At 28.5% G+C, this 23,893-nt stretch overlaps 1 protein-coding gene across 7 annotated transcripts in view; it reads right to left on the bottom strand.

The window, feature by feature from the left end:
• Glut1 (Glucose transporter 1) overlaps positions 1-23,893 on the bottom strand; it is a 45,907-nt gene that overhangs the window by 5,263 nt on the left and 16,751 nt on the right. For 2 of the 7 annotated variants that reach the window (XM_035082053.1, XM_035082052.1), the window contains exons 2-14: positions 23,008-23,187; positions 19,849-20,458; positions 14,250-14,445; positions 13,980-14,090; positions 12,725-12,820; positions 12,449-12,609; positions 11,416-11,775; positions 11,054-11,285; positions 9,980-10,192; positions 7,274-7,498; positions 6,151-6,290; positions 4,658-4,687; positions 1,886-1,983 (exon numbers count right to left, since the gene is read on the bottom strand). In XM_035082053.1, coding sequence (XP_034937944.1) covers positions 1,886-1,983; positions 4,658-4,687; positions 6,151-6,290; positions 7,274-7,498; positions 9,980-10,192; positions 11,054-11,285; positions 11,416-11,775; positions 12,449-12,609; positions 12,725-12,820; positions 13,980-14,090; positions 14,250-14,445; positions 19,849-20,450 — 2,464 coding nt within the window. In that variant the 5' untranslated portion in view covers positions 20,451-20,458; positions 23,008-23,187. Of the gene's footprint in view, positions 1-1,885; positions 1,984-4,657; positions 4,688-6,150; positions 6,291-7,273; positions 7,499-9,979; positions 10,193-11,053; positions 11,286-11,415; positions 11,776-12,448; positions 12,610-12,724; positions 12,821-13,979; positions 14,091-14,249; positions 14,446-16,194; positions 17,047-19,848; positions 20,459-23,007; positions 23,188-23,893 lie in introns of those variants that run through there. The other 5 variants (XM_035082055.1, XM_035082056.1, XM_035082054.1 and 2 more) reach the window with 4 other exon arrangements.

Genomic DNA, 23,893 nt, shown 5'->3' with positions numbered 1-23,893 from the left:
CGAAAACAAAAAAATTAAATATCATGATTACAATTGTTAATACGTTTATATGTAATACCACAGGCCTGCATAGCTTTTCCAAAAGTATTTATTTTTAAATACATATTAATAAAAATAAAAGCGACAATAAATTTCTCTATGCAGATCTGTACATTTATAAAACCAAGTGAGTAATGAGATGAATGATTCGAATGATAAGATATATATTATCCAAGCAAAAACATAATCATTGCAATAAATAATCATGAATTACAGTGAAACTACGAATGAATAAATTCACGACATTTAAAGATAATAAGGTAGCATGCATAAGTGTAGGAAAAAGAGGATTTGCAACTTGTAACAAACGATTCCTCAAAGCTTCCAGACCGCAGACTGCAGCTGTTTTAGTAGGATTTACAGGCTCTGAGGATTTTTTTTATCCTCGTGAACGCGTGAGAAGATTTTCTAATAAATTTTTTCATTAGATGAAAAAGTTAATATTGAAATAGTGCTAAGTGAATAATAAAATCACGTCTTTCGTGAGTTGCCTATTTATAGAAAGGTCATTTGATAATATTTGCTGTAATATACAAACGCATATGCGTGTTATTTTAAATAAATTGTGTGGTGCGTATATCGCTTGTAGGACGGAGCGTAGAAAAGCCACTTTATCACTCAATTGACTATCCAATTTGCCAATAATTGAATAGTGCTCCATCATCTAGCCTAGCATCCACTTTCCCTAAAGTAAACTCGTTCAAAGGCGTGCTATCTACTGTGTCACTGCGTGTCACAAATTTGAATCCGCCTTGATATATTACTGTTTACATAGTGAATTTTTATAACTTGATCTTACCGATTTTTTATGGGGCATTCAATCATTTATTAGTTGACAAAAACTCCTAATATGTATTGTCCTTGAAGAGAGAAATGCAATCTAGAATTTAAGACTAAATCAGAGTTATTCCTGTTGCATTGGATTTCTTTTTTGTTCATGTGCTTCTTTTTTGATTTTTCATTAATCTCCACTGAAAATCACATCATTACCAACCAAAGTCCAACCACTTCCTTCAAACTATTCGAACCTAGTTATCATTTAGCTTTTATCACCAATTCATCATTATTATATGTTTAAAGTACTATTTCTGATGTTTCTAATTATATTTCAATATTTGACAGTGCTATAGTACATTTGACACAACTCAAACAATACAGATTAATATTTATTCGACGTTAATTGACCCATATCTAGCTTAATTGTTGGTTCAACTTATATCAAGTAAATGATATTATAGTTAAAATTATTTTCAAATATTTCATTATTACTATAAATTCCTGTACATCATGGTAAATAATAAATTAGGGTGAATTTTTATTTGATTTTATTTTTTAATACTTCAAATTAATGTTGTTATTTTACACACAGCAGTATGATAAAGAAGATAGAAATCTACATAGAATTTCAGAAAAAAAATTCATACCTTCATCACTTTCAATTTTATCTCTGAGTAATACTTTTTTTTCTAATTTAATAAAAAGATTCAATGCAAATATGAATTTATTATTTTCCCTCTGATTCTAGTCACAAGATATGTAACTCAATATGTAATTTTTCTGTGGAGATAGAAAAATAATTCAATAAATCTGATTTAGCATACCACGAAGAGAAGTAGAAAAGAATCGAGGTAGCATGTTGCTTTTATTCATTTGCTCTTGGATTCTTTAGTTTTACAGAATAAATTGAAATAGTGGTAGATAGTATAGTAGATGAAATAAAATAGGGTATTGAGATCATTTTACAGCTACAGCCAGGTCTGAGGAATTGTTTGCCTTGTTGCTGGAATTTTTGATAGTGACAGGTGTTGATGAAACGACTGATGTCGGACAGGTTGACAGGCCTTACATGAATCAGGATGTGGCTTCTCCTCGGCAACCATCAGGGCTGCACTCTCGGCTGGTGGTATGTGTCCCTCTAACGCATTCGTACAGTTTAGCATGCTCCTGTAAAACACCACACGCCACTTGTCCAAATTTTCACTTCTTAAATTGTATTACCATTCTATTTTAGTTTAGGATTTAACTTCATTCATTCGTTTACATTATTCAATCCCTTTTAGTTATTGCACTCTTTTATCCAAAATTTACATTCATGACATGCATTTTTTACTCCTAAATGACAGTGATGAACTGCATGAACACGATGAGTAGTTTTTTTTATTCAGACTTCGTCAATAATTTTATGTCAACCTAATTTTATTCCATTTCACAGTTTCTATTGAATTTAACACATTCACTGGCCTGTGTAGTAGAGATAAGAGACAAAATAATAGAAAATTTTGTCAATGATTTAGAGGATTTTATATTCAATCATTAATTGATATTGAATTGATTAATGATCAATGAATGACTCGGTAAATCTACTAGTAATTTATAGTGAAAAAAATTACCAGTTGGTTAATGATTGAGTACTAATTAGTGATAGATTATCAATATTTAGAATCGTCAAGAGAATAGGCATAAAAAATGCACTTTTATATATACAAAATCAAATGATTATTTAAAAAAAAAAAATAATAGATAAAATAAATAATGTCAGTTGATGGTGATGCCGAAATATTCAAATTAAGAAATGAATTATTTATTATGCAATGATGTTTGATAGATGATATAAATGTGTGGTAGTTTTTAATGATAAATAGAATATTTGAATAAACTTGATAAAGTTGGTAATAATGAATGACAAACAATTTATGTCCATGCGTAAATAATTTTTCTTTAACACTTTGATAAATAATTTTACTCAGAAATGGTTAAAAAAATCCTCTAATGAAATTATGGCTTATCAGAGACGTGAATATTGGTGGCAGTAGTGGCATCAGTTAGAACAGTCTCCTTGCTAGAGTTTGTCGTGAGCTCTTCTTCCCTGTAATATATGTATAACAACGTTACATGGCCATTTCACTTCCCTAAATTGGCTTCAATTTGTGATTTCATTTAATTTCACGTTTCATCAACGTCCCGCTTGCATTTTATTTAATTTTAGAATGAACAACAATTTGTCAAGCTTTTTATTTATATGATCCCACATTTAATTTATTTGAAAATTTATTGGAATTCTTGATTAAAAATATGACTGTAAAAATCATGATAATTATTAATAATCTCAATAATTGAAAATGCAGAAAATTATTTATATGTTAATTATGAATTTCCTGTAAATGTACACTGCATATTCAATTGATTAATTATGTTAATTATCAACAGCTAAGCGTTAATAAATTCTTGAATGTTTCGGCAAAACCTTTCATACTAAATTTACCAATATTCACAATATTTATACACACTGATATACATTTAATTATAGACATTGAGGGTTTCATTACTGTTTTAAATTTAAATCATCCTAAAATTTCAATAAACTTCTCATCAATTTTTTTTTCATTAAAAATAATCTGTATATATCGTTTTAACTCCTCCTATTATTTTTATGGCAACAATATTGATCTAAATGCGTTAATTTAGTCATAAAGCAGTTATTCAATACAACAGTCAGACATTTGAAAATAACTAGAAGTACAAGCTCATTCAGAAACGATCAAAAGTGCTTTCAAACATAGTAAATGGATAAATTTACTGAGAATGAACTACAACAAACCTATCAATTCAATCAAAATGATGAAATCAAATGATTGTCACCATCACATCACTTTGATTTCATCATTTGGACTAAATTGATTAGTCCATTTTACAATTCTCAAGCTACATAAGCGACTTTATCATAATTCATATTATTCCATAAACTCTTCTTCTTTTCTATCAAATTTTAAACTTATAGATATTTTTAATTATGAATTATCTTCATAAAACAATGTAAAATAATGCTATTCTAAATACATTGATCAATTATTCAAGCATTTTTCCATGCAATCTTTTGTAGCAGATCATAATAAATCATTACTAGTGATAACTATGTATTAAATAATAAAAAAGTAGTACATGAACACCATTAGTTGTTAACATTAATTTTATTTTATAAACTAAAGTAGGAGCATGCGATAAAATGGTAGACTCCAACAGTAGGAAGTGTTCGGGGCTCTTATGTTATAAATTGAGATAATATATTATATTACATATAACTTGTTGTGAACATTCTACTACTAACTAACTTTAAATCACACAATAGCCCTGAGTAACTTTGCAGAAACTGTGAAATGTATCTTCACGTTAAGAAGAAATAGACATATTTTAATGATAGTCGTTCATGCAGCTATGAAGAATGTTCAACTTCCAATTAGCTTTTGCTAGTCTAAGATTATTGTTGTAGCATTTCAACTAGTAGACATGAGAAAAAATAATTCCACATGCTTTTTCTTAGACAATTAATTCATCTAAACCATTATTAAATCATTTTTTGCTTCAAAGCATTGAGGTTGATGGATTATCAAGTTTTTAAATATCTTTTTTTTATTAAAAAATAGCAGAAATCATTACTCAGAGGGTTGGAATCAAGAAAAAGTGTTAAAAAAAAAACTATACAGCCGTTAAAAAAGTCTAAGGAACACTTCATATGTCGTTGTAACCATGCAGGAAAATATATTATATATAAAAGAATCCATTAATTGAAATAAAAAGCCACCGACGCAAAAAACACAATTTATTGTTTCCAGTAACTCACCCATAAAGTCGGCTGTCTCGCAAGCTGCTCCTGTTCAGAGTAACACAGATAGAAAGCATAATTACGACAACAATAATGTACAATTTGTCGTAAGAATAGATTATTACATCTCTAATTAATTGAGAAAATTAAATTAATAAATGAATTATAATAAATCATAAACAAAAGTTGGTAATTTGAAATAATAGTTTATTTTCTGAACAACAAAATTACATTAATAATTAAATAATTTTTAATAATAGTTAATCAATTAAACATATAATAAACAAAAATTATAATTAAATAATTTCATTCAAAATTAACATGTTATTATAAATAATTAAAATTTAAGTGTAAATAAAAATATCTGTGTTTAACTATAATTTTTAATAAAATATTAATAGATTTTTATTTTTAAAATAATGTAAAAATCAAATATTTCGATGCTAATGAATTAAGATAAATAAATTTAAATTTATCTGAGTTTGAAAAAATATAAAAATGCTACATGATTCCTCATACAATCAAGATAGAAATATTTTATTTAAATTTGATGCTATAGTAATTTTTTGTGCAAAAATATTGATATTCATTGTGACTTTTTTAAGTGTTTAATAAAAATTAAATATGTATATTTAATTATAGAAGATATGCAATCTGATAACATTTATACAAATGAATATAACAATCGATAAAATAAGTATTTCCATAAATAATAGTAAAATTTTGTGAATCATTTCAAATGTTTATTAATATTATTTCTCTAATGTCAACCACTGGTGCAAATTCTATCAATAATACCACACTATTTTTTTCTTAATTTCAAAATAATCTTTAGAATTTCAATGACTAATTCTAATTTAAGTTTTTAATTCAATTGATCAATTTACTTTACACGTATTCCAAATGTAAAAACTTTTTTAACATAATCAATCATCTCATGATCAGAATGATGTTAATAAGCTTCATAATGGAAAAATAAAAGTATCAAATTGATGATATGGGTAGAAAATTTAGCTGTAACATCTCAAATATTAAAAATATTAAAATGAATTACAACGATATTATTATTGCTTTGTTATTCAAGATAAATAAATAGAAAATTTTTCAACAATTTAATCACGACAGACAAGATAATATAGAGATGTACGTCATGTAAGCGCTATTTTATCACAGAATATATCATACAACAAGTATCGTACATATGGCTTTCAAATTTAATTCAAATGAAAATTGTATTGTAGACCGCATTACTCATACGCTCATGATACACGGGTGAATAATTTATATGTAAGCTATATAGTTATGGGATTCTCTGCATGCAATTGTTCCATAATACAGCTCAAGTTCTACTCATCTAAATTCGGTTCAATTGTCTCTCATCTTGCTAAACCAAACTTTAAGTGCGTGATTTAAGTTTATAATGTTAATAGAGAAACTTAAGAAATTATCGGTCTTGCATTGTACTAGTGTATTTACCGGGTTGCACATTTATTCGTTTCTTATCCTCATACCTGTCATGACTATGCCTGAATAGAACTAAGATCTCCTCAAAGGTTTTATTCTTCGTCTCTGGCACCTTTTTGTATGTGAAGATCCAGAAAATCGCTAGGAATGCACTGAATGGCAGGAATGTATAGTTATCAAGGCAACTCTGTAACAAATATTACAAAAAATTTTATTATCTATTTCACTCCATTTTTATCGTAAAATTTAAATTCCAATTCTTTCGTTTTATCATTCTTAAGAAGCTTACATCTTTAAGTACTCAAAAGCCTATTGTGTACCAAGTAAAAATTTCAATGAAATATCACAATGATATTGAATTTTGTTATCTTTTCTATTTTATTGGAATCTTTGAAAATATTTTTATAATGAACTTTCTTGTTTATCATCTTTAAATTTGAAAACAATCTGCTGGCACATCAAAAGTGGACAAGAATGATGGTTAAATCAGTTAGGACCAATTAAAGTTTGAACGAAAAAATACAAATCAAGATGATTACTAGCCTCATAGTCCAGCACCTTACTGCTGAGCTATGAATTCATTTTATTTATCATGAATATGGTTGAATTATATTCACTGAGAGAAAATTATTAACAGATCTGAAAGAAATGATTGTTGGTGATTAAATATTTGCTTGATAGAGTAGAAAAGACTGGAACAAGTCAAGAATACTAGAAAAATGGAGATAAAGCTTAAAGATTACTTATTACAAGTCAAAATTCATTCATTACTATTAGGTTAGAGGCTTACTCTACTAATTTAATAAAAACAATATATATTGATGTGTAAAAAAAATTATTCATGTTCAGAAAAGTGATTTAGTATAGTATTCAATGAATTTCATTCAAGTATTTAGAGTCAAAAAAATCTAGTCTATTTATTAATAGAAAACTTCAGTTCAATCAAACGTAGTTGATTGAATAGTAATATCACTAATGAACAAACTTAGTGATTTGTTCAATACAGAATTTTTACCTGAAAAAAAATCTAGATTCATTTGTCAAAATGTAATAAAGAATTTGGAATTACAATCTCTGTACTCTAATTAACAGGTTATTTTAATATTAGATTAATATATTAGTTTGTGTTGGGCTAATAAATTAAATTAGAACAAAAATAGTCAAGCTTACCATCATACTCGGAAAACCAATTCCAACAACGAAGTTAGCTAACCAATTAACAAGGACTGCAATCGACATGGCAGCTGGTCGTGGACCTTGGGAAAATAATTCAGCCGTGATCATCCAAGGTATTGAGCCTGGACCCACAGCAAAGAATACCACGAAACTCAATGTCGCCACGACTGAGAGGTAAGACATCCAATCAATCATTTCCTGTACGTAATTGAAAAACTCCTATCAGGGCGTAGTATTAAGTTCATCTTTCCTGAGCAGCTGGAGGAGCCTCAGGATAAAAATGAATTTTTTTTTTTCATAAACATAAATAAAATTATTTGCCATGCACGTGCGGCTCAACCCTGCACTTTAGTGTCATGTGTAAAGAAGAAAAATTTTTTGACTTGTGAATTATATGTTGAATTATTCATTATATATATTTCTAATATTAGGTGCTTTATAGCTTCAGCGTTTTTATTTAAATAAGCAGTGTGTGTCAAGTTTTAGCATCTTCTCGTATTTCTGAGTTGAGGGAAAATGAGGAAAAATGATTTATAAACAAAATGGAAATTTTTTTTTTATTTAAAGAGTTATTTTTTATGGAGTGACAAAAATGATGATTAATTTTTTTTAGTAGTTGATCTATTTTTAAAAAGTATCACAATGAACTGAATTAAACTAATGTTTGTTCTAAAGTTATAACTAAATTTAAATGATCAATAAACATCGACATGAACATACTGATAGCTTTGATATTGATTTTACCAACAAATTCCGTGGAATTTATTCTAAATAATTCGTGAGATAAAAAACACTATATATTAGCATTAAAAATCTACATGTATTCATCAAATAATTATCTATCTTTTTTTTTTTTACAACAATAAGTTGTTAATTTTAAATAGTTTATATGAGAAAGCTAGGAAAGGATGTTATTTTCTAAAATTTTAATTTTGTCTACAAAATAACTTCAGTATGATAGGATAGTGATGTAATGTAAGTTAATTGACCTCATACGATATTTTAATGCTCCAGATAAGAGATGAAAATTCTCAAAGTATCGTAATAAACAGTATCTCAATAAATTTGATCAATTTTAAATGAATAATAATAATAAAAAAAAAACCCCTTTAGAAGCTCTTACTTTTTATATTACATATTCAATAGAAATAAAAGTACTTGAAAGTCAAGTTTATGCAAGCATTAGAGGAAGCTATTGAAGCTTTTCAATGACTGTAAAAAGTATTAGAGAGATTCGTAAGACTGTAAAGAGTAACAGGTTTGAGCGTATATAATTAAAATAAAATTTTTTTAAAAAAAATGAAATATTTAAATGAGAATGAATTGAATGAATTTAATTCTCCTCCAGACTGTCACGAAAGAGGTCGTTATGATTGAAGGGAGAAGGAAAGTGGGAATGCAAAATTATCCAACAATAAAAACAAATAAACATGCAAATTGTGTTATCGTTTTGCTGCATCAGCAAAGCCAATAATTATGGTGTAATGACTGACTGTATTGTAGTGAAATGAGAGAAAAAATTTTTTTTGTTCTATTTAAATGTGAAAAAAAAGCGCATGCGGGTTGAAGGAGATTGGAGTCTTACGTTCTAGATGATATATTATGCTATAAGATTACGTTATATTGACGTTTACATATAGCAGTGATATATAATATCCTCACAGTCGGTGCAGTGCCCCACTCCAGCTGGGAACAAAGCATTTTGAAGTACCTTGCACTCGGGTGCGTTGTGTTGAAGCATACGAAGAGATCGGTATTTACAGCTTTTAGCTTTTATTATATAGGTCAGAGCTTTCGATAATGCTTCTTTCAAGTTTCATAAAAGAATCATATCGAATTCTTTAGCTTATTTTACTCTTCATACATACAAATATGTATGTGTGTATATAATTTAACACAATAGTTCAGATCGTTATTTTTTAACGACTTTATAATATAAGTACAGTAAAGTCTACATTAAGTGGTTGAAAGTTTAACATCCTATTGATCAAAGTTGATATGATATATATTGTATGCAGAATTATTTTTCCTGAAATATGAGTTGATATGTCAGTATTATTCTGAGAAGCTATACGATTTCAATATAACCATTTGTCTGTGAATCTTTTATGATTATTTGGAAAAAAAAATAATTGAGTAATATGAGAAAGAAACATTCTTTCAAATTAGATTTCAAAGTTTTTCTTTTCTCTTCAGTATCCATTAAGTGTCTAGTACTATTTTTATGTTATTACTCTCCATAGAGATATTGAATAATTAATTATAAATCTAATAATGTTATATGAACTTTTTTTTTCTATTTGACCCATTTAAGAAATTTTTCTCATCTTCTAACTGATCTTTTTTTTTCAGAATCATTCTTCAAATGAATATTATTTGTCATTATCTAAGGTATTTTCTAGTGAAAGTATTATTCATGTAAAGGTAATTTTGAGTTCTTTAATATTTATAGAATAATGAAAATCTATTTTTATGAATATTTGAGGAAGATGCTAATACAAAAGTTTTTTAATATGTACATTAATTATAAATGAACGATTTTTAAAGATTTCATTAAAAAGATTTCTATTCAATTTTTTAATACGAGTTAGAAGCTCTTGAAAACTTTATAGAAACTGTAATTTAATGTAAACTTTACTGCTTTATTATAAATGTAAAGAATAAAGTTGAGGAAATTTCTTTATAGAGAAAAAGACTTACCTTTATGAGAAACGAAATTGTGATGAATATGGAGAATATGAACATTCCACCGAGACCCCATAGATGAAGAGTCCTTCTTCCTGTTCGGTCCATCAAGGGAATTGATATTAATGTCATAGCAACCATTATTGTACCGATACCAATTGTAGCATACTTGGCACTCTCTTGTGATAATCCGGCACTTTGGAATAGATTTGTTGAGTAGTAAAATACCTACAATATTAAATAAAACATTTAAAAAAGTCCAATGATAAACGATCAATTGAAAGAATAAGAGTTATTTTGGTCTAGTAGTCAAGCCATTTGATAATAAATTGATTATACAATCAAAAATAATATTTATCAACTTACTTTAATAGAAAAAAATAAATTGAGTTTATGATAAAATTAAAAATATAAAAGAGTAAAGCAATTGTTTTAGAAGTTATAGATAGAGTAAATTTAATTGAAATGAAGGAAGAGTAGAAAGGATGCCTGTGCTAAATAACCGAGAACTAGACGATCCATAAAAATAACCCTATTCATAGCTTTTTATGAGTTATTTTTATCAGATAATTGCGTTTAGGGGTTATTTATATCGGACATTTTTTCCAGCACTAAGACTGAAAGAGTTTTTTAAAATAAAAATTGTAGTATGACATTTGAAAAATATTTTTAACAAATTCTAAAAATAAAAAAAAAATTGGTCACATTCAATTATTATCATCATGATGATTAAATTTCTTCATGAAAAATGAACAAAAATGATTTTGATCTCCAGTTAGCTTCGAATTAATCAAGTTTGATTTTCTCTGAAAGATAAGCTATGCCAACATCAACGTTGATGTTTTGAAATAATAATTAAGTAGAACTAATTCATCAATATTATCAATATTATTGATGTTCTATATGTAGAAGATGTGCTCTATAATAATATTCAATTAATATCGGGGAAGCCTGCAATAACTAACCCCTTTTGTACATCAATAAAACAGATTATGATTATTGTGGATTATGGTATTTAACTATGTAGTAGTATATGCTATCACAAGAGAATAGTGATATTGAAATGAAGATTTACGTTAGAGAACTTACTGCATTGATGCCTGAAAGTTGCTGTGAGAGTTGCATAACCACACCAATAACAAGAGGAGCCCTCAAGGTTGGACTACATACAAGTTCACCCATTGAAATCGTCGACTCAGCCTGTTGAGCTCGTTCTTCCGCTCTCATTTCCTCTATGTCCTCTTCTACCTGATTACTAGCTCTCAATCTTCTTAAGGCCCTACGAGCTTCCTCTTCCCACTGCTTTGTAATAAGTAAATATCTGCAGAGAACAAGCAAAGATAGTGTCTGTAATATGATAGTAGACAGTATATAGGATAGTACTTGAGATAAGATGCTTATGATGGTATTTCAGAGCTATATTGAGTTTAGACAGTTCTCTTGTCGTTTACCTTGGGGATTCTGGACAAATTGGTAACAGCAGCAGCTGGGCTATAGCTGGGATGATAGCTAAACCCAATAGAACAGGCCAGCGATCATTCGTACCGAGGATCTGCTCGATGCCCAGCACCTGGGAGATCAGGAGGCCCACCGTAACAGCGAGCTGGTTCACCGTGCCCAAGCCACCTCTCAGATTTAATGGTGCTATTTCCGATATGTACATGGGAACCAACGATGTATTTAAGCCGCAATTGATACCGATTATAAATCGTCCCAGAAACAGCATCTCGTACGCATAGGCTGCTTTTGTGAAACCCATCAAACATGCTCCCACGATTCCCAGCACGTTGTTCAACAGCAAGCCCCCTTTTCTGATGACAATCAAAGTTCAATCATTAGACATACATCTTCAACATCATGGTAGTTAATTATTTGTAATTTCATTTAGAAAAATTTTAATATATTATTCCTTTTTTATGTTTTAATTGTAACGTAATGAGGTGTGATTTCTATAAACCTGCTATTCTTGTATTCAATGTCAAACAAAAAAATCAATTGTCAATGTTTCTAGAGAGTAAATGGACCATTTGTGGTCACTTTAGTTACTACGCAGTTTGCGGTTATACATAGATAAATTATGATATATGAGGTACACTGAAGTCATTCACATTGCTCTCATTAATTATTATTATTATCATCATTATTATTAATGACGATAACAATTTGTACTTATTTTAAATAACGGTAATATAGTAGCCACAAATAGTAAATATTAACGTTTCACTAAATAAACTTGTCAAATTCATACTGAAAAAAAACTCAAAATATATTCTTGACATTTTCATAGTTTTAAATTTTTGAAACAATAAAAATAATTACGTGATGGAAATTTATTTAAATTTCAATATAGAATAATTGTTCAATTATTTGTTTTTTATTGATTTCATTCAAAAACTTGAATTTAAAATATGAATATTTTTTAATAGAATTTTTATCACAATATTCCCTGCGTTACGATGAATTGTAGTTTGATTGATCTCTTACCTGCCAAATCTGTTGGCAATGATACCTCCACTGAATCCACCGAGCATTCCACCAATTGCAAATATGCTAACTGCTATGGAGTACAATCTATCAACAGCTCTCTCTGACATATCTTTTCCATATCTGTTTTTATAAACGTCCTTCATAAAATTTGCAATATTCTGAAAACGACATTTATAATGTAGTGATTTACATTTATTATATTTTATGTGAAATATATTTCGTATTATGGAAAAATAAAAATATAATATATTATTGAAAATGTCAAGTATTTACCCCTTGAGGTGCATTTATTACTCCTGTATTGTAGCCAAATTGTAACATTCCAAGCACTGCAGCGAAAATTGCATATGCTAAGAAGAATGTTAACCCCTGGAAATAAATGTCATTTTTATAAATCCATCAATACTTTGAAATATTAAATGAAATTTACAAATAAAATATGTCATTCCTGAATATATTGAAGGAAAACATTTACCTGGTTGTAGGAAATTAAAAAAAAAAAAAATTAATTAAGTTCTTTTACGTTTAATAGAATTTTTATTAAATCTTATCTTGACCTTGAATATTCCAAATAGGATTATTATTTTATAATTGTTATCTAAAGAATATTTATGGTCAAAAATGTTCTTAAGCCAATCAAACATTGTTTAAACAATATAGAATATCTTATCAACATCTCAAAGGTTTAGACAAAAATTAGATAATTTCTAACACAACGTTGTTGCTTTTAAGATAAAAAAGAAGTAAAAAATATATATTTTTACAGTGGCACATGATTTTTAGTAATTGGATGAAAATGAAGAATTGGAGATGAATGGAGAACAAAGTTTTATTCAATTGGATGATGTATGCTTGATAAAATTCATGAATTATCTCAAGAGCAACCCATTGTAATACTTTAGCACATAGTTTTGTAAGAATTTTAAATAATTCTATTGAAACATATTTCCCTTTTATAGTGAATAAGTTTGCTATATATTTGAAACATAAAAAATAGTGTAAAAAATATAGCACAATTATTTCAAGATGAATGATGAAATAAAAGAAATGTAAATTGTACGTTTATAAAACCATTTGTGAGATGATATTTATTATTCGTGAGTGTAAAAAATATTGTAGGAACGTAAAAATACAGTTAAAGAAATTATTCTGTTAAGAATTATTTAATGATAACGTGAAAATAAAATAGCAAAAAAATGAAAAAAAAAATTTATTGAATACAATCAGATGAAATACAAAAAATACAAATTTACATAAATAACATAACATAACATAAAGTGATAACTTTAAAAAAAATATATTTCTCTACAAATAAAAATGTCATAAAAACTTAAAATACTGATTACATAAATATTTCTGTGGATTATATAAAAAATACAATGAGTGTCAGGTTGGTCTTAACGAAAATACAAATATAAAACTAAACAAGAATTGAATCGAATAAATTTGAGGATAAACTAAAGAATAAAATATTGAAAGGTGTAATACAAAAATAAGAATTGTAAAAGTGACATTTATGATATCAAACCTGCTCCAGAAGCCTAAGTTTTCGTCGATGGGTATTCTCTTCTAGTCTGTCCACGTATTCTCGTAATTCTTCAATTTCCTCCTTCACCTGCTGCACAGTGTCTAGCTCATGCTGTAGAATACACGTGACAAGAACAATATTCTTTTTACTTTGGCTAGTCATGACTCATGTACACATTGGTAGCAGTAATGCCCAGTAAATGGGCTATGCATGACCAATTATATTGGATAGAACTTACTGCCAAGGGAATTAACAGTACCAGAATCATACCTTTATCGCAACCATGTCTCGTTTGACTTCGCTGACTTCGCTCTGACACGACTCGACGCTTTTAGTAAGCTCCTGCAGCTGTGTTCGTATTTCACAAAGAGCTACCGTCGTCTCCAACTGACGGTCACCCCGTTGCTGAAGCTCATCCAGCTTGGCACTCAAGTTCATACTCATCACGCTGACCTGTTTCTGCAGACTGTGACATACACATTAGCACCAATGAATCTGTGCCCTTATACTTATCTAAACAACACGACATGGCAACACACTGATGCCAGACCAAGTCCAGCTATGAGCTAGTCCCTATAACAGCCGTCCAACTACCTTTACCGCGAAACTGCCGAGCCTTTTGCTCCATCAAGTGTAATACTCTCTCGCATATTAACACTTATTTCGCTTATTCATTCATTCATTCTTATTTTCTTTCTTATTTTTTTTTCTACATCTATTCTCCGTTACTTTTTCGACTTTTTTCTCTTTAATTCAGCTAAGTGCACTCAGCTCGGCAGCAGCAAAATTTTCACGATCACATATCTGTTTATATCACATAAGACAACATAGACAATGCGACTAATAAAGCGTGTGTTCTAAAATTTCTCTCTTGTAGTGGTGAAAGTGTTTATTGAATTATTTTTATTCTACTGTTTATATTAAATTGTGCAATTTAATTTCAAATTCATTGTTATATTATTTTTCAGTTTTATAATACTTTTTTTTTTTCGATAAGGAATTATAAATGTATTAGGTATTTGATTTAATTACTTGGAATTGAATGGAATTTTTAAAATACTTTAACTGACAAATAAATCGATAAAAATAGAATAATTATCTTCGAGTGAGCATTTTGTGAATAAACACGATGCAGGTAGTGCTCTTCACATGATAAAGAGTCATTAAAGGTGATAAAATTCTAAGAGGATAATTGACTGACAAGACAACTGATAAGCAGACTTGTAAAGTATTTACATGAAAGTATTTCAAACACTTTCTTTTTGAATAAAGTTTTGAATTGAAAAATAATTTATTTTTAACGAGATAAGATGGATGAAAGAGTTGCTCATAAATTTTTTAAATGTCAAAGTAATCTAAAAGTAAGTAAAAATAAAATTATTATTTAATAAACTACATTTTGCTTATGTGCCTATGATCAATTAATATATATTGAAATACTTTTTTCTGCTATTATGAATTATTTGAGAGTAAAATAAATGTATTAATAGTAGATTTCAACTGAAATAATTCAAATAAGTAGAAAAGTGAATTAATTTGAAGATAAAAGTTTTAAAATCATTCGATTGGATAAATAAATTAAACAAGAATGTGAAAAATAATTGATTTTTATTAACTCTAACGTGATAAATAATAAAAAAATTATCAATTCATAAAGATTAAATTTGAAATAGCTTCAAAGTAATTGAATTAAAGTTACGCTGATGAAGTTAAATTAAAATATTCAGTTATTTTAATTCATGAAATTTATCCCTTAAAGGATCATTTAATTTCATTATTTCATCCTAAAAAATTCCATAAATATTTTTTCTATTATCTATTATAAAAAAGCTATCTGATGAAAAAATTATTTTAATTTTAAAAATGATGATGATAAATTTTGAGAGTAATGACTATCACCCTGATATAGAACAAAATGTACTGAAATGCTTTCATAAAATATGAATTACAAGCCTGTCGATAAAATAGAATAAATCAAATGTAGCGATACGTGAATAGTAAATTAGCTAAAATGTAACATAATATATAACAAACGAATAAGGAATGTTGTAAATAAACCGCATTGCGTTGAGAGTGAGAGAGATGTGAATAAATGAATAAACATGAATATGATTCTCGGAGTATGTAATAAAATACAGAGACAGATATGTAATATATTTAGAGAGCAAGAGATAGAGAGAAAGAGTTAGATCAGTGACGATGTCGTTTTATGTACCTGGGAGATAGGGAGACCATGGCTGTGTTCCGAAACTACAGTAGCCTTCTATACTCCTCCCAAACCTTTTTCACTTCCTCTTCAGATTCACTCGCTTTCAATTCTCGTCTTTTTCAATTCTCGACTTGCAACACGTACTGCGTTACTTTGATCGTCAGCGCGCGTAATCACTCGGCGCAATCAGATTATTTTCTTACGCCTCGTTAAATGTCTCGATCAGTCGCCAAAATGGGTCCAACCTGCCAACGAAGCTGGGGCTGGTCCGCGACTCGCGTTCCACCTTTTAGCACTCTGTAAGCTTTACCTAGTTTAGGAAACACAGTCGTGGTTCAGTATATAAGATGATTGATGGCGTCGATCGCACACGAAATGACCAGTCGAGGGCGATTACTTACTCCAATAATGTCTTTTCTTCTTTTATTTTTTTTTTTTTTTAACAATCATTTAGTCATCGTTCTCGTCTCGTCATTGTCTATTTTTTATGCGACGCGCCGCCAGCTTACTCACCCCTGCCTATAGATTCCCGCGTCCACGAGCGAGCTTGAAATTCAAATGGACCCCATCACTTGATGCGCACGCGGATGATGGTAGATTGGCCAAAAATAATTGACAAAAATCAGCATGACCTCATGAATGATTACGGACGAACGTATTAATGAATTTTTCCTATTCAGTTTTGATTTCTGATATTTATTTGTTAGCCAAATTATGGTTTATTAATTGCCTTTATAAATAATTGTGTTTTAATTGAAAAATAAACTTTAGTTTCTAGTTAATAAATTGCATTAGTTATTGGAGATTTGTTTAACTTTCAACTTTTACATAACAAAAATTTTTACCTGCTCATTGATGTTTAGAGAAAGATTGGATAATATGAGACTAATGAATATAAATTTTATTTTAAAAATCATTGTTATAATTATCACCAGAGACTTTATAAAAGTTTTAAAAATGAAATCAGATCATCTGTCTTTTATGTTATAGTTTATTTTTATTTTCAAACATATAATTTTATCATGGTGTATCAGATTATTTTTAATCACGTTCTAGGGAAAAGTTGATAGAAATTGGATATATTATTAAATTTAACAATAGAAGTGGAAATTTTTTTATAAATAATCGAATATAAAAGAATAATAATTGATGTTAAAATATTTAATGAATAAAATTATCAATAAGTTTATCTATTCACATCAACCCCATGAAATATTGAAATTTATGATGGTACCAGTGTAGAAGTGTCAAAATATTGTACACCAAATAATACATTTATTGATACAATTAATTAATTTCATGTGGAGGATATTTTAAGGACTGACAAGCAAATATTCCACTGTTTTACTTTATTAAATTATGATTATTTAAAAAAGAAAAAAAACAATAATTATCTAAAATCAAAATAAATTCAGACATTCTATTGTTCTGCCTAATTTTCCTAAGCAAATAATTAATAAAATCAAGATGTTTTTTTTTATCATACTTTCTTTTAATGTTATCTTTTTATGAGTCATATAATTAAGTTATCTAATAAAAAAATTCTTCTCTCAACTAGAAGAAAGTAAATGTTAAAACATTTCTAGTTTCAGTCAGTTTTTTTTTTATGGATGTTAATGAGGTGATATTACTCTTCACAATGACAAGTCATTCAATTGAAGTAAATTATCTTATAATTTTTTATATGATATGATAAAACGTTCAAAGTTTGAAACAGAAACTTCAAAATCACGAGACTGCTTGTAAGTAATCCAATTAAATCGCATTTGCTTTTTCCTTTATTCAAGAAATCTGATAAAGTTATAATGCTTTCTTGGTCATCATCACTTTTCTGTTCTCCCTTTCGTGAAATAACATCAACCTCATCTTGTACCAATTTTAATCCGATTTTAAACAAGTATTTAAACAAATTAATGAATAATCGATTGTAGTTTAAGTAGTTACTCTAGTCTTATTATTTATGATAATGTCTTATGCATTGATAAGCTCATGAAGTGCATCATGAAGCAAGTTTTTAATTTAGTTTTTTAAGCATTTAAATTGATGATTGATTTTTTAATTGAATTATTGAATAAATAGTGAAATGGAAAAATTCATTTAAACGAACGACCATGAGGGACATGATTAGATAAAAATGAATATAAGCAATCAGTGGTAAGCCTGCGAGCGTCGCAGCCAAAGAATTAAAGAGTAAAATAAAATAAAAAACATACCATGTTTATCACACGAAAGTGTATACTAATACGAATAATTATGAATTAAGTATACATAGTGTTAACTATTATGTACAACAAATGGAATCTAAAGTGTGTGATTCATGTATTTAATGATGGATGGCATTGCCGGAGAAGCCTTGCATTGCATTTATTTTCATATAAATGTTGATAACAAACAAAATAATGAGTAACATATAGAACAAATACTGCTGAATATGTAGCTGAGAAATGAATTGAATTATTTTCAAGATATTTTTTCTAAAAACTTTATCAACTTTTTCTTTAGTTTATTGATTACTTTTTAATCCATGTGTATACACTTTTAGAATAGTTATTTCATTTTATATTATAATTATTATTGTTAATTTAATAAATAAAATTCCAAATAATTTATAAATTTGTTGCTTTCTTAAATTAAAACAATGTCGTGTTGGAGAAAAGTAGAACTCGTCTTTGACAGATACCAGTGATCTTTTTGGTAGATTGGCACAGTTGGAAAAATGTTGTGCTATTATATTTATAATTTATTGATGATTTGATATTATTATTGATGTTGGAATAGTTCGAATAATATTTCTACAATAAAAATAAACTGAACGAATGTGAACTGTTATCAGCAATTGAATCAATAGATATTTTCAAATGTATTCTCTACAGAGGTCTATAATTTTACGGATTATTAATCTTCAGTAGTTCATACAATAGAAAAAGAGAATAAAATCGATTGGTCCGTTTAAAAGTGAATGAATAAAAAAAAATTCCCCAATTTACAACACACACCTAAAAATTCAAACTTTCTCATAAAAAGATTCAAATTAATAAAGTTTTCGTATGAAAAAATTCTAAGAACACTTCAACTTTAGAAATTTCCTAACACAAACACAAACCCAATAATCTACGTAAACTAGGATTCACTGATCAATATTTGTGATATAAAAAAAAGCAACATTTTTACAGTCCAGATAATTTTTACTCCAAAATTATCAACAAGTAATAAAAAGATAAAATAAAAATTCTCCATGACCTTTAACTGATATCATAATTATTAGAATATTACTAGATAATAAAAATCCAAACGAGCTATAAATTAAATATTTATGACATAAAATCCTTCATAAATTGAAATTCAATATTTACCCCTGTCAATTTTAGCCCCTATTTTCCCTACACAATCGTTCGGTTTACTTCGCACCATAAATAAATAATTTATGTGGTTTCCAACTATTTTATAATCTTTCTTTCTAAAAATAATCCAGCATCACATCAAAAGACTAAAAATGAATGACAAACATTAGAATACTAATCCTAGATAAAAAAGATCATCAAGTGGTCTTTCCCATCAACAACTGGAACACAAAATTTTCAACTGTGCAGACAATCATTGTTGAGGGTAAAAGAAATATAAGAAATCGAAGGGGAAGAAATGGTTAAAAGGAGGACGTACCTTACGAGCAACTCCCTGAGAGTAGCTTCATCGTCCTCCTGTATTTCTTCCTGCGTCTCATCACTGAATACACCGCGTGGAAAGTGATGTCTAGGTGCAGGTCTTGATCCAGGACGCCGCACACTGCTGGTGTAGTGATGAAAGTGAGGGTAATGGGCGTGAATTCGCCCGCTCGTCAGCTTAAAAGAGGCAGAAGCCTCGAATGGGGCGCCGACAGACTCCCCATAAAATCCTCGCGCGACATAGTGTTCCTCCACCCTGCTGCTAAGAGGATCACGCAGGTGCGCTGGTGCTGCTGACTGCGTGTATTGATGAGGATGATGATGACGTGGTTGCGCCTGTGGCGGTTTTTTCTCTTTTGCTTCTTCACGTGGACGACGACCAGTACTTGCACTACGTTTTAATGTTTCTTCCTCTTCACGACTATTCGTCCTCTTCGGTCGCTCACGATTACTCGTTCCTGAACCTACACTTCGACGTTCTGGTTCTACTGGCGCTGGAACACCTGATATCTCTTCATATAGACACTCCAAATCCGCATCCGCCTGAACTGCCGCACTCCACAGTTGATTTATTGGTTTGAAGCCGCGTGAATCGGCCATCGTATATGCTAATGTTATAAATAACACCCCATTGGTCACACAGAATTTCTCTTTTTAGTTTGTTTGATTTTCTTTTTGAAAATCAACTTTCAAAAAATTACGAAAATAAATTGTAACTCCATTTAAACGTACTCGTAATTACGTGCGGGATAAATTTATCCAGATTTCTATTTAGAGTTATTTATTGCTGAATAATGTGGAAATAAAATTAAATAAAACACTTAATTGCATCTGAATGTAAATACAATGTAAATTATCGTGGATTTAATTGGTGAAGATTTTATTGCTATCAGTTATTGAACTGATAAAATAATTTAAATAATTTTATTGATTTAATCATTAATAGTGATTAAAAAAAATGGTTCAGTTAGATTGGATGAAAGTTAAGAAAAATAATAAAATAAAAATGTAACATCAGTAATTAACTCGCCTAAAATCGATTAATTGAAAATGCTACGAATCAATGTGTTTCCACTAATTCTCATTGATTCAAGATAGAAGCGTGGTAGGTTTTTTCTACCTCATACTATTGATTACAATAACATGTTTTATTTTTATTTTTTTTACTCTGTAAACTCAAATCAATTAACTAGCATAAAAATTCCTATCATGTCTGCTGCTTTAAAAATATATTGAATACAATTTGTTTAACTATTGGAACAAGAAATTTTTTAGCTTTTCAAGCTGATAAAAACACTCACGAGGGATAATTCAACTTTTTTTTAAATGTTCCATGACAGAATAAAATTTTTAAAATAAAATTTTCCAGCAGAAATGTTCACTTTTTCAGACCATTTCTTTCCAAGTAGTGAGCTTGTATCACTGTAGCCCAAGTTTTTTTGCTTTAAAAAAATACTTGTTAACTTCCTAAGTAATTTAAAGTTTCTTAATTTATAACATACTTAATTAAAACATTTTATAAATAAATAATAAAAATAAAATAGTTTATTTCTGACTAGGAATTGAACTTTGTAGAACTAAAATCCCTCAAAGTCAATATTGCAGATCTTTGGGTATGAAACTATGTAAACTAATGTTATTACAGGCCGTATGATGTTATCTTAATTAATCCACAATAACTGAACTCACTGCAACACATTTCGAATTTACATAACTAATTAAATAAATTTTAGCTTCATGTTGGGAACAAAAATAATGAAACTTTGTCTACTCTTATGTAACTAGTTTTATATACTTATTATTGATGAGTAAATATTAATAAAAGATTATAAAATTCTTTGATAATAGAGCCTGATATAATGAAGCCAATTATAATTTATAAATATCATCTTTATTATTCAAGCCATTAAACAACAGTGACTTTGAAATATTTATCTGTCATGATAATAATCTTGAAATTTTATTCTTTTATGTAATGAAACTAGTTATCAGTGAACTTAGAAGACTTGGCTACATATGATACATGTGCTCATATCCAAATTAATGTACAGTCTCATTAATGCAAGAACCTGTAACTTATTCATGTGAGTCTTCACTCTTGAGTATTTATGCATTATATCAAAATACATGAACTCTCAACCACACCCTTACTCAAATTATGTCACCATGTAGCTCAAGAGTTTGACAATCCAAGTTAGAAGAAAGTTAAATTAATGTTAAATTATTTCATGAGTTATTTTTCAATGCATTTAAGAATGGAATGAAAAATATTGTTGAGCTCAAAATTCTAAAAGATGCTAATTCACTTAGTTGATATGCATTATAGAGATTTCCAATCATTTGAATATATTTTGAGGATAAAAATGGACGTTTTTTGATTGATTATTGCATCAAGGTTGAATTTGAACAGTTGTAAAAGTGTCTTATAATTTAAAAAGACACTCAATAAATAAAACTCAAACATTGATGGCATTGATTATCAGGACCAGGGTGAATATGTGAAATGGACAAATTTGAAAAGTTTATTTAACGAATGGTGGGCAATCTTCATGAGCAAGGTAATGAATCATCAATAGGTTTTTATTTTTAGATCACAAAGTGATTTTGCATGGGTTTGATTGCCATGAATTAATTACTTAGCACGTGGTTATCAGCAACACAACCTGTTTTAATTATGCAGCTTGAAACATGGATAGTTTGAAGGGAAATTAGAGAGAAAGAATTAATTTTAATTGAGATTCTGATTTTGGATGAAGCATGATGAAATTTACAGCTGCGATAACCACAAAGTTGAGATCCGTGTTGGAGTCTGGTAATTTTTAATTTGGTGACTTTTTTTTTAATCAGTAGTTTTTACTTCATCAAAGCAGTAATTGTAAAGTTTATCTGCGATTAAATAAAATAAAATCAATAGGAATACTTCTCTCACATTGAAAACAGTTTTAAAACTTTTCACTTTTTACATATAAAACAAAAACACTTGGTTACTTAAAAATAAAATTATTAAAATAATTATTATTTATAAATAATAAAAAAACCTTCAATTTTTTTCACTAAAATATGAAGATGTATAGAACCAGTTATTCACAACGAGATATAAATGAAAGGTCGTTTAAAAATAAAAGCCAATGGTTAAAAAAAAATAACAACGACTCACCTTAAAAAATGAACAATCCATTGTGGTAGGTTATCACAAACTGTCTGGCAACACTCGTGTAGCCTTTGACTTTCGTCGTTGATAGGCTCTTTTGTGACGTTCAATGAGCACTCACGACGCTCATGCGTCTCATGAAAAAGTTGTTCGGTAGTTCAACTCTCCTTCAGTCGTAACAATGAGCTGAAATTCCAAATAGTTTTGGTAAATGTACGTATTTCGAATTGAAAAGTACAATAATAATCTTTATTGTTCCATGTTCTATTCTTTTCTCAATTTCTAACTTTACATCAGCCAAAGGTAAAGGGTTTTATTGTGTATTTTATTCATCATGGAAAATAATTTAATCTAGAATGACCTGTAATATTCAATGTTTCTTCTTTCAAAGTTTCAGCTATTGTTTCTCTTTTAATGCTCACCATTAATCTGTGAAGTTATTGTTTAAGCTATTAAGATTTTCTATTATATGTTGGTAATAATTATACTGTGTACGTAACATCTTCAAGATTTATTGGGATAAAATACCCCAGAGAATGTAATGTTATTTATACCAAGTCTACCTTGACACTGGAAATAATCGTTATTGGATAAAGATTATAGGCACTGTATAAATAGTGGCATTGATGATGTAACAGTTAAATTGCCAGTAATTTCTAGTTAATTCAATAATAGTTTATCAAAAAAATTTACAATGAATGAAATTTGTATTCTATGACCAATAATAATTCATGAAAATAATCAGTGAAATTATTAAAGGTAACTAGAAAAAATAAATGATTTTCTTTTTGCTAAATGAATCTCAACAGAAAATCATCAGACCCCATGCTTCTCTATTCTTATATTCCTGTCTAATTAAAAAAACTGTACCACCATAGAAAGATTATAATAT

This window comes from Chelonus insularis, unplaced genomic scaffold (genome assembly GCF_013357705.1).
Source record: "Chelonus insularis isolate UGA/USDA-ARS -01 unplaced genomic scaffold, ASM1335770v1 contig_337_pilon, whole genome shotgun sequence".
Taxonomy (NCBI): domain Eukaryota; kingdom Metazoa; phylum Arthropoda; class Insecta; order Hymenoptera; family Braconidae; genus Chelonus; species Chelonus insularis.
This window is presented reverse-complemented; position numbering and strand designations above follow the sequence as displayed.